The 16,728-nt window shown below is 35.2% G+C and overlaps 1 protein-coding gene across 1 annotated transcript; it reads left to right on the forward strand.

The window, feature by feature from the left end:
- Window positions 1-323: 323 nt before the first annotated feature.
- On the forward strand, window positions 324-11,309 carry LOC115436966 (E3 ubiquitin/ISG15 ligase TRIM25-like). Its single transcript, XM_030160000.1, has 7 exons — window positions 324-1,020; window positions 5,951-6,046; window positions 6,152-6,385; window positions 6,473-6,632; window positions 6,711-6,812; window positions 10,481-10,579; window positions 10,847-11,309. Exons 1-7 carry the CDS (start codon window positions 424-426, stop codon window positions 10,912-10,914), a joined length of 1,356 nt encoding a protein of 451 aa, XP_030015860.1. The 5' UTR covers window positions 324-423; the 3' UTR covers window positions 10,915-11,309.
- The last annotated feature ends 5,419 nt before the right edge of the window (window positions 11,310-16,728 follow it).

Below are 16,728 nucleotides of genomic sequence, written 5' to 3' on the forward strand. Positions count from 1 at the left end.
AACAAGTAGATGGTTTAATATGAGTTGTAATTTGTAAGTGTTTTTTTTTTTTTTTTTTTTTTAACCCCCCCCCCCCGCTTCCGTTTCCGGTGACGCACGCGCACACGCAAACAATTTCAATGCTTTATTTTTTTTTCATGCCTAAAGAGGACTCGGGGAAAAAAATCTCAATTAAGTTTCTCATAATTCATGCATGACAGGGTTAAAGAGGCCTGAGAAAGAAGTAGATGGGTTAATATGAGTTTTAATTTGTTAAAGTGTTTTTGTTTTTTGTTTTTTTAAATCCCCCCGCTTCCGTTTCCGGTGACGCAAACGAAGCCACGCCCTCCCTCTTCCACTTCCTGTAAACAAAGCAGAAGCAGCTGTCAGGGGGGATTCCTGTGTTTTCGCTAATTTTCCACATCTACTTCAGCGTTTCCGACGATGGCCCAGGCAGGAGTGGTCCTCGACAAGGACCAGTTTAACTGTTCCATATGTCTGGACGTGTTAAAGTCTCCGGTGACCATCCCCTGCGGGCACAGTTACTGCTCAGGCTGCATCCAGAACTACTGGGACCAGGACGACTACCTGGGCATTTTTGTGTGTCCGCAGTGTCGGCGGAGCTTTAACCCGAGGCCGGTGCTCGCCAGGAACACCATGTTAGCCGACGTGGTGGAAAAATTTAAAAACACCGGACTTCAGGACGTAACGACTCCCGTAAGCCCAAGTTTTGCGGAGGCGGACGATGTGGAATGTGACGTGTGTCCAGGGAGGAAAAACAAAGCTGTCAAGTCATGTCTGGTGTGTTTGGCCTCCTACTGTGAGCTCCACGTCCAGCCCCACTACGAGTCTGCCGCTTTCAAGAAGCACAAGCTGGTGTCGGCCTCTAAAAAACTCCAGGAGACCATTTGTCCCCGTCATGATAAGCTGCTGGAGGTGTACTGCCGCACCGACAGCCAGTGTATCTGCTACCTGTGTCTGACTGATGAACACAAAGGGCACGACACGGTGCTGGTGGATAAAGAAATACAAGAAAAACAGGTAATCACATAAAGAACTGACTTTAGTTGGGAGGAAAGCAGCAACACATGAGTACAGGAGACAAGCACAAAAAAATCAAGTAATTTTTTGAGAATTTATTTATTTCGAACATGCAAAAAAACAAAACAAAATAAAACATTCAAATGGACAGAATCTATCTCCAAGCACATAGAAGTCTGAATTTTGCATGGTCGAAAAGAAGCAGGAAGAAGTCTAAACTTATTTAATCCTACCCCTCAGTGCTTTTACATCTTTATCACTAACTTGATACAAGAGTCAAACAATACTATTTTCCTAATTTTAACATCAAACCACAACAAATACAGGGTGGGGAAGCAAAATTTACAATATTTTGAGGCAGGGATTGAAAGACAGTGTATGACCAATTAGTTTATTGAAAGTCATGAGAATTTATTTGCCACAAGAAAATGTACATAATAGAAAATGTTTTTATTCTATGTGTCCTCCTTCTTTCTCAATAACTGCCTTCACACGCTTCCTGAAACTTGCGCAAGTGTTCCTCAAATATTCGGGTGACAACTTCTCCCATTCTTCTTTAATAGTATCTTCCAGACTTTCTGGTAATAGTTTTGCTCATAGTCATTCTCTTCTTTCCATTATAAACAGTCTTTATGGACACTCCAACTATTTTTGAAATCTCCTTTGGTGTGATGAGTGCATTCAGCAAATCACACACTCTTTGACGTTTGCTTTCCTGATTACTCATATGGGCAAAAGTTTCTGAAAAGGTATGGATAATAGTGTTAGGTATGATTATGACATCAATATATGTTTGGTTTCAAAACAATTGACGTAGTGCCTGCTGAGAAAAAACAACTAAATGTTCATTGTAAATTTTGCTTCCCCACCCTGTACATAATGCAGTAACTGAATTACACCCAACAATATAATCATGGCAGAACAGTCATACAAACAGACTCAACAATTCAGCCATTTTCTTCAATAATTCCAGCAGATTTATCAGTACATCATCCATAAACAAACAGGCCTCATTGTCGTTCTTAAATACTGGACCTCTCAAGAATAATTTTTTTAATATCTTTTTTAAAACTGAAATATGTTAGATATTTGCTTTATCTCCACACACAATTTGTTCCACAATTTTCCTCCACAGATGGTGATACAGAAACTTTTTAACGTAGTGCGTACTTTATGAATCTTTAAATTTAACTTTCCCCTTAAATCATAGCCTCCCTCTCTTTCACTAAACATTTCTTGAACATTGCCAGGCAGTAAGTTATTCTTTTCTTTATACGTTATTTGAATAGTTTTGAATTCCACAAGGTCAATGAGTTTTAAAGTTTTAGATGGTAAAAATAGTGGATTTGTGTGTTCACGAAAACCAACATTGTAAACGATTCTTATTGGTCTTTTTTGCAGTAGAAAAAGTCTTTGTAATGAATTTGTATTTCCCCATATCTCCAAACAGTAACCTAAATAGGGTAAGATCAATGAATTATACAGAATCTGAAGGGATTTTTGATCTAATATCCCCTTTGCTCTGGCCAGGACTGAGATGCTTCTGGACAGTTTGTTTTGTACATGTTTTATGTGAGGTTTCCAGCAAATTTTATCATCAATTATCACTCCCAGAAACTTGTTTTGATTCACCCTTTCTATGTCTTTCATGTCTTTCAGGTTGTAGGAATAGTCTGATAAAGTTAGTACAGTGTTTTAATACAATGGGCCCTTTTCTGACTAAAAATGACTGTGTTACCCTGTAGTACTGAAATATTATTTTAATTTAGATAGCTGAATTAAGTTTAATCACATATTAGTCAGTATTAGGAGGATTCTGTTGGGTTTCTGTAAATTGGCTTACAATTTGATTTGATTTGATTTGATTTGATCTGTCTCCCCTTTATGTGAAGCACTTTGTAACATGTTGTTTTAAAAAGTGCTATATAAATAAAGCTTTACTTAATTACTTACTTACTATTAGTATTAGTCAGTATTAGTTTGGATTCCTTTGTGTCACTTGAGTTCTTAGGATAGGTCTCATTGTGGTCACATACTAAATCACAGGTGTCAAACATGCGGCCCGGGGGCCAAATCCGGCCCGCCAAAGGGACCAATCTGGCCCTTGGGATGAATTTGTGAAATGCAAAAATTACACTGAAGATATTAACAATCAGTGGTGTCAAAATCCTTTTAATTCAGGTTCCACATACAGACACATACAGTCCAATTAGATTTCAAGTGGGTCAGAAGCTGTAAAATATTATCATTATAACCTATAAACAATGACAACCCCAAATTCGCTCTTTGTTTTTTAGGTGTAAAAAAAATAAAATGACATGAAAATGTTTATATTACTAAACTATTACAAAAAACGTGAATAACCTGAACAAAAATGAAAAATGGAAATGTCTTAAAAAAAGTAAACTCAATTTTATCAATATTCTGCCTGTTACTAAATGTTTTGTGTGATTGTAACGCTTATGTGTAAATGATAAACTGAGGCATAATATTGTTAATATTGCACTTGTTTTTCTTAAGACAATTCGAGGTGTTCATATTATTCAGATTTTTAAGGAAACTTTGTAGATGTAAACCTGATCATAATATAATTTTACTTTTTTCACTGTTGTTATTTTACTGGTCCGGCCCACTTGAGATCAAATTGGGCTGAATGTGGCCCCTGAACTAAAATGAGTTTGACACCCCTGAACTAAACTGACAGATTTATGATCACAGGACTTAGGCACACTTTTAATTATACATGTTCACAGACAATCATAAATGACAAGAGATAAGAGGAAAACACTGTCAAAATGGGGGTATCACATCTGCTTGACTTTAGAGTCAGATGACACCAGTCCATTTTCTGTGACCCAGCCCACCTAGCACAAGGGGGTCAGCCCATAGTTTGGAGATCCGTTTACAAGGATTATAAAAGTGATGTGCATTGGAATGTCTGGATCCATTTCCCTGCTTGGGGTGTGGATCCTCAGCTGAGATATATTTTGTTTGTGATCAGATCAAGTCAATAATTAAATTTATAAAAATGAGACCAAAAAGAATCTTATTCTTGGAGCTTCCAACAAAAGAACATGTTAACAGTATCCTGCTGTAAGTTACTACACTATAGTCAAAATGGGCCAGTATGGCTTTTTTCCAAAGCTGATACCAGTTATTAAAGGAGATCAACACTAATATTCTCTGCCTGGCCAAAAAATGCCCCCACCTGGATTTAATAATAATACTATATTTTATTTATAGGCACCTTTCTTGGCTCTCAAGGACACTGTACAGTTAACAAGGAGAGTATAAAAACAAGTATAAAAATGAGTAAAAAGTAAAAGGCAGGTTAAAAAAATCAAAATAAAAAAATTGGAAAATGCAGTTGTGATCACAAAGAGAAAGCAAACAGTTAAGAGCTCAGTATTGGATAATTACAGTAGTATTTACCATGTGTCAGCTGGAAATAAGTTCTTCAACCCAAACTGATGCAATGAGTAGCTTGTAGTCAGTTTCCCAGACAGCATAAAAATGTCCAGTGCCAGGATTCATCAGGATCTTCAGGCTTTAAGGCAGTGGTTCAGCGAGCATGAGACAGAGTCCAGACCTGCTGGACTGAGAGTACTGTGATGTGCTGGAGAAGACTGGAACTATCCCATTATCAATACAAGATCTAGGCCAGAATTAAGTCTGGACAGAAAAAGAAGTTGTGATTTTTTTTTTTTTTTTCTTTGTGACATTGCATAAACAGCCACTGTGGCTAGACCAATAAAAAATATAAATTTAGCATCAACTTGTAGAATGAATCCACCACAAAACTTTATTGAAATACATTAGTGTTCAAGTAACGTCAAATTAAAGAATGCAAACAACTGACATATAACTTATGTAACATGTAGCATGACATGTAACTAACTAGATACTGGTAACTTTAAGATATTATGGGATATATTGTATTTTGCTATAATTTGTATGTTATAGAGTTTAACCATGTCAGTTTGCATATGAAGACTCACATTGATCTAATCCAGGGTGTAGAGGTGAAATGACCTTTAACTTAGACCAGGTCTTGGTTAAAGGTCAGTTAAAGCAAAGAAAATTATCTGGAACCAAGTAAGAAAACAAACTTATCATAATTGTGGTGATGACTTTTATGTTGCCATATGTTTGTTTGTGTAGATTGAATGATTTTAAAGATAATTTTAACAATTCAGGCTGTGCGTTACAACAGAAATACTAAACTGAAAATAATAATACTAATAACTAATTAATAATAACTGCTTTTTGGAGTTCAACCAGGTGCCAAAAAGCAGCTGAACTGATTTAAAAATTCAAATACCTGCTGTTGTTCAGTGTGTTCCAGTTCACAGTTCATGTTAGACATCCTAAATCTCTTATTGATGTACATTCTGAGCGCTTTATTTAGTAAAAACCTGTCAAACTTCAATTCCTCTCTGTCTTTTTCGGTTATTCCATCCTGTTTTGACCCTAAAACACACCGTAAAACAAAACCACTGAAGAAAAGGAACACAAACACAAACTCACAGCAGCTTTTATGACACTGAAACAGACGCAAATTCACAGCAGCACATTTCATTGAAATAATGTCTCAGGGGTTAAAGGGTAAATCCTAAACTCTTTACATACAGTTACACAAATCCCCATTCTTCCCCTTTTGTTAAACTACATTACCATTATCAGATGAGTTGTGTGCCATGATTAAAAACTCTCAATGCTGAAATGAGAGAACTCTGGTAGTACTTATTATTAATGATTCCTCCAGTTCAGTGTGAAAACTGGCTGTAGGTGATGTTGGGGGGAGAAGGACTCAGTTGATGATTTGCATAACCCTTAATTGTCTGGGAATATTACAAACTGAACCCTCAAGATACTTCATGTGAAATTAACATAGCTTTAATTTCCAATTATTTTCAATTTTGTTCCTCAGACGCAGCTTGGTGAGATGAAGCAGAACTCTCAGCTGAAAATCCAGCAAAGAGAAAAAGAGGCCCAGGAGCTGAGGCAGGCCATTTTTTCTCTCACTGTAAGTAAAGAAGTCGATTTAAACCTCATCCCGATCATACATTACAGCTTTTTAGTAGGGTTATTACTTTGCTATTTTTTGTTTTTTGTGCGTGCTTTCTTCCAGCGTTCTGCTCGGGCAGCATCTGAGGAGACCGACAAGGTTTTTACGGAACTGATTCGGTCAATCGAGCTGAAGCGTTTCGAGGTCAGAGAGCTGATCAGAGCGCAGGAGAAGACGGCTGTAGGTCAGGCCGAACAGCTGCTGGACAAAATCCAGAGGGAAATCGCAGAACTAAAGAAGAACGAGGCTGAAATAGATAAAGTTTCTCACACTGAGGATCATGTTGCTTTTCTGCAGGTAATACTGCTCAGACTGATGCAATAGGACACACCAGTTGGCCTATCTGTCTGCAGTCTTACATCTAATCTGTGTCTGTCGTTGTAGAGTTGTCAGTCTATCCAACCCCCACCAGTGTTGTCAGCTTTACCATCAGTCATCGCCGACCCCAGCTTCACCTTTGGCCCCGCCATGACAGCCGTGTCAGATTTTAAAGGACTGTTACAAGAGGTGTGCCAAGGAGGATTTGTCAGCATCTATGAGAGAGGTACAGATATGAACGGTCACACTGAATTATCACCACTGTAATAATATATTCTGATGGTTTTCCTCTTGTTTTTTAAAGTGAGAGATGTAGGGATTGTAGGGGTTCCAAATCCTGGTATGCAGGTAGAAACTGCACAGCCCACCGAGGGGGAATCAGCTGCACAAATGGGTGCGACATTAGGTAAGTCATGTCTGGTTTGATTATCTGTGACAGTAGTTCAGTTCACTGGAATTACTCGGACAGAATAAGGGCTCATTTATGCTCTAGGTTAAATACACATACGTATACAGACAGAGCTGTCCGTCCTCTGTGTACATTACGTGCATAATTCTCATCTGTTTTCCGTGAGCATGCAGATGCAAACCCAGACGGAGAATACGGAGCAGTACCACTGGGAACCATGGAGGAAGTCCTGAGATTTGAAAAGAATAATTTCCAGAAATAGCAAAACTTTTCATAAAGCCACTGCGTGAGTTAATGAAAAACTACCGACATATTTATGACAACTTCCCTTCTCAGTATCCACATTAGTAAAACCTCCCCTGTCGTCGCCATATTTGTTATTATTATTTTCTTCTTTTCTTCTCAAAAAACTTTACTCTTCTTTTTGGTATTTGGCCAGTATGTTCATTAAGAGTGGCACCCTCTGTTGGATTGATTGAGAAATGCTTATTCCAACACACTGGACGCACAGAAGTATGAGGGCAGTGACAGTAGACAATGTTAGAAACAGATGTACCTGTTAATGTACATACAGCGAGCATAAATACCTGTACAATGACAATAAAGACATTCTATTCTATTCTATTCTATTCTATTCTATTCTACATATATTCTGTTCTATTCTATTCTATTCTATTCTACACATACTCTTCTATTGTATTCTATTCTTTTCTATTCTACATGTATTCTGTTCTATTCTATTCTGTTCTATTCTATACCACATGTATTCTATTCTATTCTATTCTATTCTATTCTATTCTATTCTATTCTATACCACATGTATTCTATTCTATTCTATTCTACATGTATTCTGTTCTATTCTATTATACAACATCTATTCTATTCTATTCTATTCTATTCTATTCTATTCTATTCTACATGTATTCTGTTCTATTCTATTCTATTCTATTCTATTCTATTCTATTCTATTCTATTCTACATGTATTCTATTCTATTCTATTCTATTCTACAGGGTGTCCCATAAGTCTCCATACGTAGGAAAAATAAACGTTTCTTGACATAAACCATTTTTGTTTATATAATATGCTCTATATGACTGCCATTTTGTCGGGAACACATTTCAATGTGTGTCCTCCACTGCTGAAGAACTATAAAGAAGAAATATAAAGAAATACATGTTAGAACCATATGTATTATGTCTCCTATGTATGGAGACTTATGGGACACCCTGTACATGTATTCTATTCTATTCTATTCTATTCTATTCTATTCTATTCTATTCTATTCTACATGTATTCTATTCTATTCTATTCTATTCTATTCTATTCTATTCTATTCTATTCTATTCTATTCTATATGTATTCTATTCTGTTCTATTCTACATGTATTCTGTTCTATTCTATTCTATTCTATTCTATTCTATTCTATTCTATTCTATTCTATTCTATTCTATTCTACATGTATTCTATTCTATTCTATTCTACATGTATTCTGTTCATTCTATTCTATTCTATTCTATTCTATTCTATTCTATTCTATTCTATTCTATTCTATTCTACATGTATTCTGTTCTTTTCTATTCTGTTCTACATGTATTCTATTCTATTCTATTCTATTCTATTCTATTCTATTCTGTTCTATTCTATTCTATTCTATTCTATTCTGTTCTATTCTATATGAGCCTTAAGAGTGAATATCTCTCCGTTCCCTTCAGTCCATGGAAGAACAAGCACAGAGCTGCGACTACACCCTGTAAATGCTGTTTCCTTTTGTAAAGGATTTAGTTCTTTTAATACCATGAGACTTCCTCGTGTGCACACGTTCCACTAAAACAACTCCTCTCCAAACACTATTTTCCGAGTGCATTATCACAGCCCAGAGGCGACCAAGCTCATTTTTACCCCTACTCCAGAACAGTGCTAATGAAGTATGCATGACTATTGTGACGATACAGCTGAGCAGTGGCCGGCTGTGCTTTTGGGCCTGCAGTGGGGACTTACTAGACTTAATCCACCTCTTAATACCACCACTATGACTTCACAATTATAAAAAAAACCCATCGATACTATACAAAAAAACACAAAATAACAAGGCATGGTATTACAGAGAGGGAGACATTTGATGTACAGGGTGACACAAAAAAACGGGAACTTTTTAACAATCCAATCAAACCAAGAGTGATGGAAGAAAAATATTTTATTCATAGTAACTGAAACCTTAAAACATGCCATTTAAGAAACAATGATGGAATTTTCATTTTTACCTCCGCCAAGGAGGTTATGTTTTTGCCAGGGTTTGTTTGTCTGTCTGTTTGTTTGTCTGTCCGTTAGTGTGCAACATAACTCAAAAAGTTATGGACAGATTTTGATGAAATTTTCAGGGTTTGTTGGAAATGGGATAAGGAAGAAATGATTAACTTTTGGGAGTGATCCGGAAGAAATCCTGGATCCTGGATCACTTTGAAATTTTCGTTAACATTGTGGTAAATGGGGCCAAAATTTTCGTTTCCCAATATCTCGCTTAATTATTGACCAAAACTCATGAAATTTAACTCAGGAATTGACAATGGGGTCCTCTATCACATTTCAAAGGCTGATCCGGATCTGATCCAGAAGGCGGATTTTATTTTAAACTAGAAGCACTCAGAGAGCGCAGACCTCCGCCAAGGCTGATCAGTGGGCCCCCCCGCCCCCGAATACCACCAAAATTTAATCATTTCTTCCTTATCCCATTTCCAACAAACCCTGAAAATTTCATCCAAATCTGTCCATAACTTTTTGAGTTATGTTGCACACTAACGGACAGACAAACAAACAGACAAACAAACAAACAAACAAACCCTGGCAAAACATAACCTCCTTGGCGGAGGTAAAAATAAATGTAGGATTTGTATCACCGATTATGTGGGGAATTTTTGCGCTTGGCGGAGGTCTGCGCTCTCCGAGTGCTTTTCTAGTTTAAAAATTACTTCCTGTAGATGGCGTCCTCCTGTATGAATGCATTCTTGAAATCTGCTGTTGAGATTCCTCATTGACCGCTGCAACATCTCAGCTGGGATACTGTGAATTTCATCCTGAATTCTCTGTTTTAACTCATCCAGAGTTCTTGGTCGAGTCGTGTACACTTTACTCTTGAGATAGCCCCACAAGAAAAAATCACAAACGGACAAATCTGGCGATCTAGGGGGCCAGGGAACGTTACCGAATCTTGAGATCACACGGTTGCCGAACAATCAATAGATGCTTTTGGTTGCCAGTGGCTGTTTGAGTCTTTATGGGTTAAGGAGTGAAGTCATATAAATATAATAAAATATGCAATTATAAAAGTAAAGTAACTTTTAATCTGTGCAGAGTGATGTTTTTGTCTTAACCCTAAGTTTGGGAAAAGCAGATTTAGAAAATTTCGAGCGTACTATTCAACATTAAACCTCTCTGCCACAGTTATTACTGACACATATGAGTAACTTCATCCTCAGTGTAAATGACTGTGTTTGCATAACAAACATCATTATGCAGAAAAAAAAAAACTCTTACTCACTGTTGTTGTTTATAGTTGAGGTTTGAGTTTGCTAAATGTGCACCGCGGGCAAGTGATGCTGCTGCAGATTCTGACAGCTTTGACAGTTGAGGCCCGGTATAAAAGGTTTATGTTCTTTGTTCTTTCAGCGATCCCTTCACCCGGTCTAGATCAAAGCCCTGTGAACCCTCTCAACCCTTTCCTCAACCCAGGACCTGCTGTGCCTAATTTTGTCTTCAGCACATTAGGTAAAAGTGACACATTTTATGTCTCGTTATGTACGGTGCGTGTTGTGTTTATTAATGTATAAAATAGATAACGACGTGACAGGTACGTATGATAAAGGAACACTGAAGTTGATGGTGAAATACTGGTGTTATATTATGGTATATGTAGTTTCAACCCAGCGCAGTAAGTGCATGAATGCGTCGCTGAGGTTTTCTCTGACATGTCACACTAATCCTAACAATTTTGCGCCTCAGGGTACAACCGACTAATTTTCGCTGTTTCCCCAGGCTCCAAACTGTCCTCGGGATCCAGACAGAGGCACTTTCAGCGACGCCCTCACCCCAGGAGGAAATGAGATTCGTAGCAGACATCGAAATCAGAATTTGAAATACACAGACGTGATTATACTTGAGTGCTTTCTGCGATTATCTTGACCTCACACATCTATACCGGCTAATACGCACTACGAACTGTCTATCATTTGGTATTAGTTGTATTTACCAATTAACTTAATCAACTTAATGATGACAATGCATTTCCTTATTGTATAAAGCATGTCAAAGATGGCCTAAACTTATTGTAATTTTTCAGTATTTTCAAAAGAGCTGCCTTATAATTTCAGTTTTATAGTTTTTATGAAGCTATCCTTTTTTTTAATTAAACATGTTTAGTCAACTCTAATTATTTTTGCTGTGTTATGTATTAGCTCTGTTACATGCTGCCATTAAAAACAAAGGCTTGTATAAAGTAGACGTTCTCATGCATTGTGTTTTAATGCATGTTTTGGCTTTTGTACTTACAGGGAAAATAAGAGCTGACAGTTAAAGTGGGGCGTGGTAACACAAACACACTGTCTAGGTCAGGGGTGTCAAACTCATTTTAGTTCAGGGGACACATTCAGACCAGTATGATCTCAAGTGGGCCGAACCAGTAAAAAAATAGAAGTGGAAAAAAGAAATTATGATAATGTTAACATCTACAATAATCTGAATAATATGAACATGTTTTTAAGAAAAACAACTCCAATTTTAACAATATATAATTATTATTAGATTTTTTTTTTTGGTTAATTCAAGATTTTTTTGCTTAATTCAAGATTTTTTTTTGCTTAATTCAAGATTTATTTTTTTTTGGTTAATTCAAGATAATTTATTTTGCTTAATTCAAGATTTTTTTGGCTTAATTCAAGATTTTTTTTTTTTTTTTTTTGCTTAATTCAAGATTTTTTATTTTGCTTATTTCAACATTTTTTTGGCCTAATTCAAGATTTTTTTCTTTTTTTTTTTTTTTGCTTAATTCAAGATTTTTTTGGCTTAATTCAAGATTTTTTTTTTGTTAATTCAAGATTTTTTTTGCTTAATTCAAGATTTTTTTTGCTTAATTCAAGATTATTTATTTTTGCTTAATTCAATTTTTTTTTTGCTTAATTCAACATTTTTTTTGCTTAGTTCAAGATTTATTTTTTTTATTTTTTTATTTTTTTTTATTTTTTTGCTTAGTTCAAGATTTATTTATTTTATTTTATTTTATTTTTTAGCTTAATTCAAGATTTTTTTTAACATCTACAAAAATCTGAATAACACAAACAACTGGAAACATCTTAAGAAAAACAAATCCAATTTTAACAATATTATGCCTCGGTTTATGATTTACACATGTGCACTACAACTTACATCATTACCATTACAAATGCACAAAACATTTAATAACAGGCAGAATATTGGTTAAATTGCATTTACTTATCTTAAGACATTTCAGGTTTTTCACATTTTTTGTAAAATAAAGTTTTTAATATAAACATTTTCATGTAATTTTCCTTTTTTTTTTTTACGCTAAAATAAAGATAAAATTGGCTGTTTTCATTATTTATAGTTTTAATATGATAGTAATTGACTGGTTCTGACCCACTTGATATCTAACTGGTCTTATTGGACATCCTCGATTGTTAATATCTTCAGTGTGATTTTTGTATTTCACAAATTCATCCCACGGGCCAGATTTGGCCCCTGGGCCACATGTTTGACACCTGTGGTCTAAGTGTTAAATAACATATTCAACATGAGTGTCAAAGTCTGTAGTAACCTGAATGTCCACTAGGGGGCTGGATTGAAGAGAGGGTCATTCTTCATAGACCCCCATGTCAAAATGGACGACTTTACAGCATAAATAAACATATTTACAGCCTGGTAACAAATAGTTTTTGTCTTTATAGGTCTTTCCCCCCTCTGTGACAACTGTGTGGGCCTCATTTTTTTATATTACTCACCTGCTTATGTTACATTAAATCAAAGAGTTGTCTATCTGTCTTATAATTAAGGAAGTGACCACTGTGATTGATAACAGAACATTCAGAGCATAAAAAATAATCTGTATCAGGGGTGTCAAACTCATTTTAGTCCAGGGGCCATATTCAGCTAAATTTGATCTGAAGTGGGCCAGACCAGAAAAATAATAACATAATAATATATAAATAATGACAACTCCAAATTTTTGCCTTTGTTTTAGTGTAACCCCCCCCCCCCATTAAATTATGAAAATACTTACTTTTATAAACTATTAAAAAAAAAAAACCCTGAAAAAAATGAAATTTCAATTAAAAAACATAAGAAAATTTAGTGCAATTTTAACAATATTCTGCCTCAACTTATCATTTCTACATGTGCATTATGGATCAGATCTACAAAGACACTAAACACTGAGGAACAGGAAGAAAAATTGTTGTTAAATGTTAAAATTGTGCTTAATTTTCTTTAGACATTTCAGGTTGTTCATATTTGTTCAGGTTTTTCACATTTTAGTGTTACAGGATAGTTTGTAAATGTAAATATTTTCATAATTTAATGTTATTTTTTGCACTAAAACAAAGACAAAAAATTAAGTTGTTAATTCTAGATTTTTTTGGGCTTAATTGAAGATTTTTTTTTACTTAATTGAAGATTTTTTTGGGCTTAATTGAAGATTTTTTTTAATTAATTGAAGATTTTTTTTTGGCTTAATTCACGATTTATTTTTTTAAAAACTTAATCGAAGATTTTTTTTTTTTTTTTGGCTTAATACAAGATTTTTTTTTTTTTGTCTTAATTCAAGATTTTTTTGGCTTAATTCAAGATTTTTTTTTTTTTTTCTTAATTCAAGATTTTTTGCTAAATTTGAGATTTTTTTCTGCTCAATTGAGGATTTTTTTTACTTAATTGAAGATTTTTTTTTTTCTTTTTTTTGCTTAATTAAAGATTTTTTTATACTTAATTAAAGATTTTTTTGGCTTGATTGAAGATTTTTTTCCTTAATTCAAGCAATTTTTTTTTTTTTTTTTTTTTTTTTTTGCTTAATTCAGTTCAAGACTGTGGAATTTTTGCACTTGGCAAAAACATCCCAGGGGCCGAACTGGACCCTTTGGTGGGCCGCATTTGGCCCCCGGGCCGCATATTTGCCACCCCTGATCTATATTAATATTATAGTCTACTTTCAGCTAATGTAATGAGCTAATGTTTTCACCTACATATGACCTAATTATCTATCAAACACTAATCATTTTTTTAAAGATTTTAACTCTTTGAATGCCAGGTTTTTGTCATGATTCCATCCATACATGCGTACATTTTCTGAGCCGCTTAGACTTTGTGAGGGTTGTGGGGTGTTAAAGCCTATCCCAGCTACATTTGTGTGAAATTGGGGTATGATATGTTTTTAGAAGCAAAATTAATAAATAAATAAATGTTGAATTATTATAGCCTAGGATGTGTCAATGATTAGTTGCAGCACGGATTTTTTCAACTGCATTTGTATGTCCTTCACTTCATGTGTGGAGGCTCTTTCCATAGGGGACAGGAAGGGGGTGGTGGTGCCATCTAGTGGAAATAGCATGTTTTTTTCTATATGTCAAATATGGTCAAAATGATGCCATCAGGTGAAGAGAAGTAAAAATGATCAATTTCAAGGCAAAAGTCCAGGCTGACATCCATGAAAAAATAAAATGTCTGTAATACACTATGGAAGTGAGATCAAAAATTGCAGTTTAAATGGGTTTCACCGGCACATTTTTGCACTGAACACTATGAGTGGAACTTGACTCACCATAGGAACTGAGACATAAATAACAGAATCAAATAAAATTGCACAGTCTTCCCAAAATTCATGCCATACGCATGAACGCAGTTCCCAAAAAAATGCAGAATGAAATGCAAACAGCAGTCCCATAGGGTTAAAGCCAACATGAGGTCTATGTTGCACATCTTTAGGCCTCAGAATGGCAGCTCACAAACCAAGGGCGACTTTACAGAGGGTTTGTCCATTATTTACATCAGGGGAGTCAAACCCATTTTAGTTCAGGGGCCATATACAGAGAATAGTATAATTACAGTATGAGCCTGTAAATAATGAGAGCTCCAAAAATGTATCTTTGTTTTGCTGCAAAAAAGTGTGCAAAATGTTTACGTTTGCAAAAATATAAGAAAAATGAATAATCAAAAAATACTGATATTAATAAAAATAAGTGGAATTTTAACAATACTATGCCTGAACTTATCATTTATGCATGTGTATTACAGATCACAGTGGATCTATAATGGCAGGCAACATTTAGTAACAGGCATAATATTGTTAAAATTTTGGAGTTTGGAACTACAGTCACTTTGATACCTTAAACCAGGGGTAGGCAACCTGTGGCTTGGGGGCCACATTTGGCTCTTGGGCTCTTTTCTAGTGGCCCCATGTGGCTTTGTCAAAAAATACATGGAAATGAATAACACTAAGGCTTTTTTTTTTTTTTTTTTTTTTTTTAACACATTTTGCTATTATTGTCGAAACCATAAAGTCAATCTGATGTTATGCAGCTGTAAAAATGTAGACTATACTCCAAATGAATCTAAAAATAGAAGCAGTGGAAGCGGTAATAGTACTTTTTAGTGTACTTTTTATTGTATGACACTGACAGTACTCATCTGTATTCTCCATTGATTCTGATTGCAAAGAAAGCATTCACAGACCCGTAAATTTTTGCTGCACAACACAATAATAACATTTTCTTTAGTGTAGTTCTGTAAATGAATCAAAACTTTGATTTATTCTCAACATATTCTATGCAAACTAATCCTAAAGAGCTTCTTAAACAATCACCACTATGAGGTAAAACATAGGGATATATTTTGGCTCAAGAATATTTTGTTTTTCTATTTCTGTTCTAAAATGGCTCTTTAGATAGTAAAGGTTGCCGACCCATGCCCTAGACCAGTGTTTTTCAACCTTGGGGTCAGGACCCCACATGGGGTCACCTGGAATTCAAATGGAGTCACCTGAAATTTCTAGTAATTGATTAAAAAAAAAAAAAAAAAAAAAAAACCTTACTAATAAAACATACATATGGTGAATTGAGAGTTACAATCATAATCCATAACAGACATGACAAACTGTGAAGCTGAAACTGAAGCACTGTGGTTCTGTTTATCTGTCAAATGTTCATTGTGGTCAGTTTCAGATGCTGCAGCTCTTTCATAATTCATAGTTTGAGTTCTTGTTTGTTCAGTATTAATTGTCAGCCTTGTAAATCACAGCTGGACTGACTGTACATATCCTGACCAAGGAAAATCAAATTCTCACTTTGTGCAGTAATCTACACCTGGATTTACTGCCTCTGTCCATAATAATATATATTATATAGACTAAATATCATCTAAAATTAATGTTTATTTGCAACATAGTATAGCAAACTATTACATGATCAAAAACAAATTAATTTTAGCAAAAACAAAACAAAAGTCTCAGTTTTGAATGTCTGGGGTTGCCAGAAATTTGTGACGTTAAAATGGGGTCATGAGCCAAAAAAGGTTGGAAACCACTGAACTAGACCATTAATCTTTCAGTGTAATTTTTGTACTTAGTAAATTCATCATTATTCATTCATGGGCCAGATTGGAATCTTTGGAAGGCCAGTTTTGGCCCGCGGGCCCTATGTTTGTCACCCTTGCTTTCCGTGGTGTGTGTGGTTTACACAGTGCACCTGAACACACCTGTGACAGGAAGTCCTTTCGGTTAGTGATGGGACTTTTGGTTTTTTGAAGGGAGCCGTTCAATCAGGAGTCGTTCACTGAAAAGAGCCGTTCAAAAGATTGGCTCTTTTATGTTTTTTGCATTATTTTGAAACACCAATGTTTTAATGACTAAATAGGCTACA

The sequence above is a fragment of the Sphaeramia orbicularis genome, chromosome 17 (genome assembly GCF_902148855.1).
Source record: "Sphaeramia orbicularis chromosome 17, fSphaOr1.1, whole genome shotgun sequence".
Lineage (NCBI taxonomy): Eukaryota > Metazoa > Chordata > Actinopteri > Kurtiformes > Apogonidae > Sphaeramia > Sphaeramia orbicularis.

What these genes read in the sequence shown, in the direction of transcription:
- LOC115436966 (XM_030160000.1), top strand. Translation starts at nt 424, where the DNA reads ATGGCCCAGGCAGGAGTGGTCCTCGACAAGGACCAGTTTAACTGTTCC. An exon ending in AGGCCATTTTTTCTCTCACT is followed by an intron (nt 6,047 to 6,151) that starts GTAAGTAAAGAA and finishes GCTTTCTTCCAG; the next exon opens with CGTTCTGCTCGGGCAGCATC. An exon ending in ATCATGTTGCTTTTCTGCAG is followed by an intron (nt 6,386 to 6,472) that starts GTAATACTGCTC and finishes CTGTCGTTGTAG; the next exon opens with AGTTGTCAGTCTATCCAACC.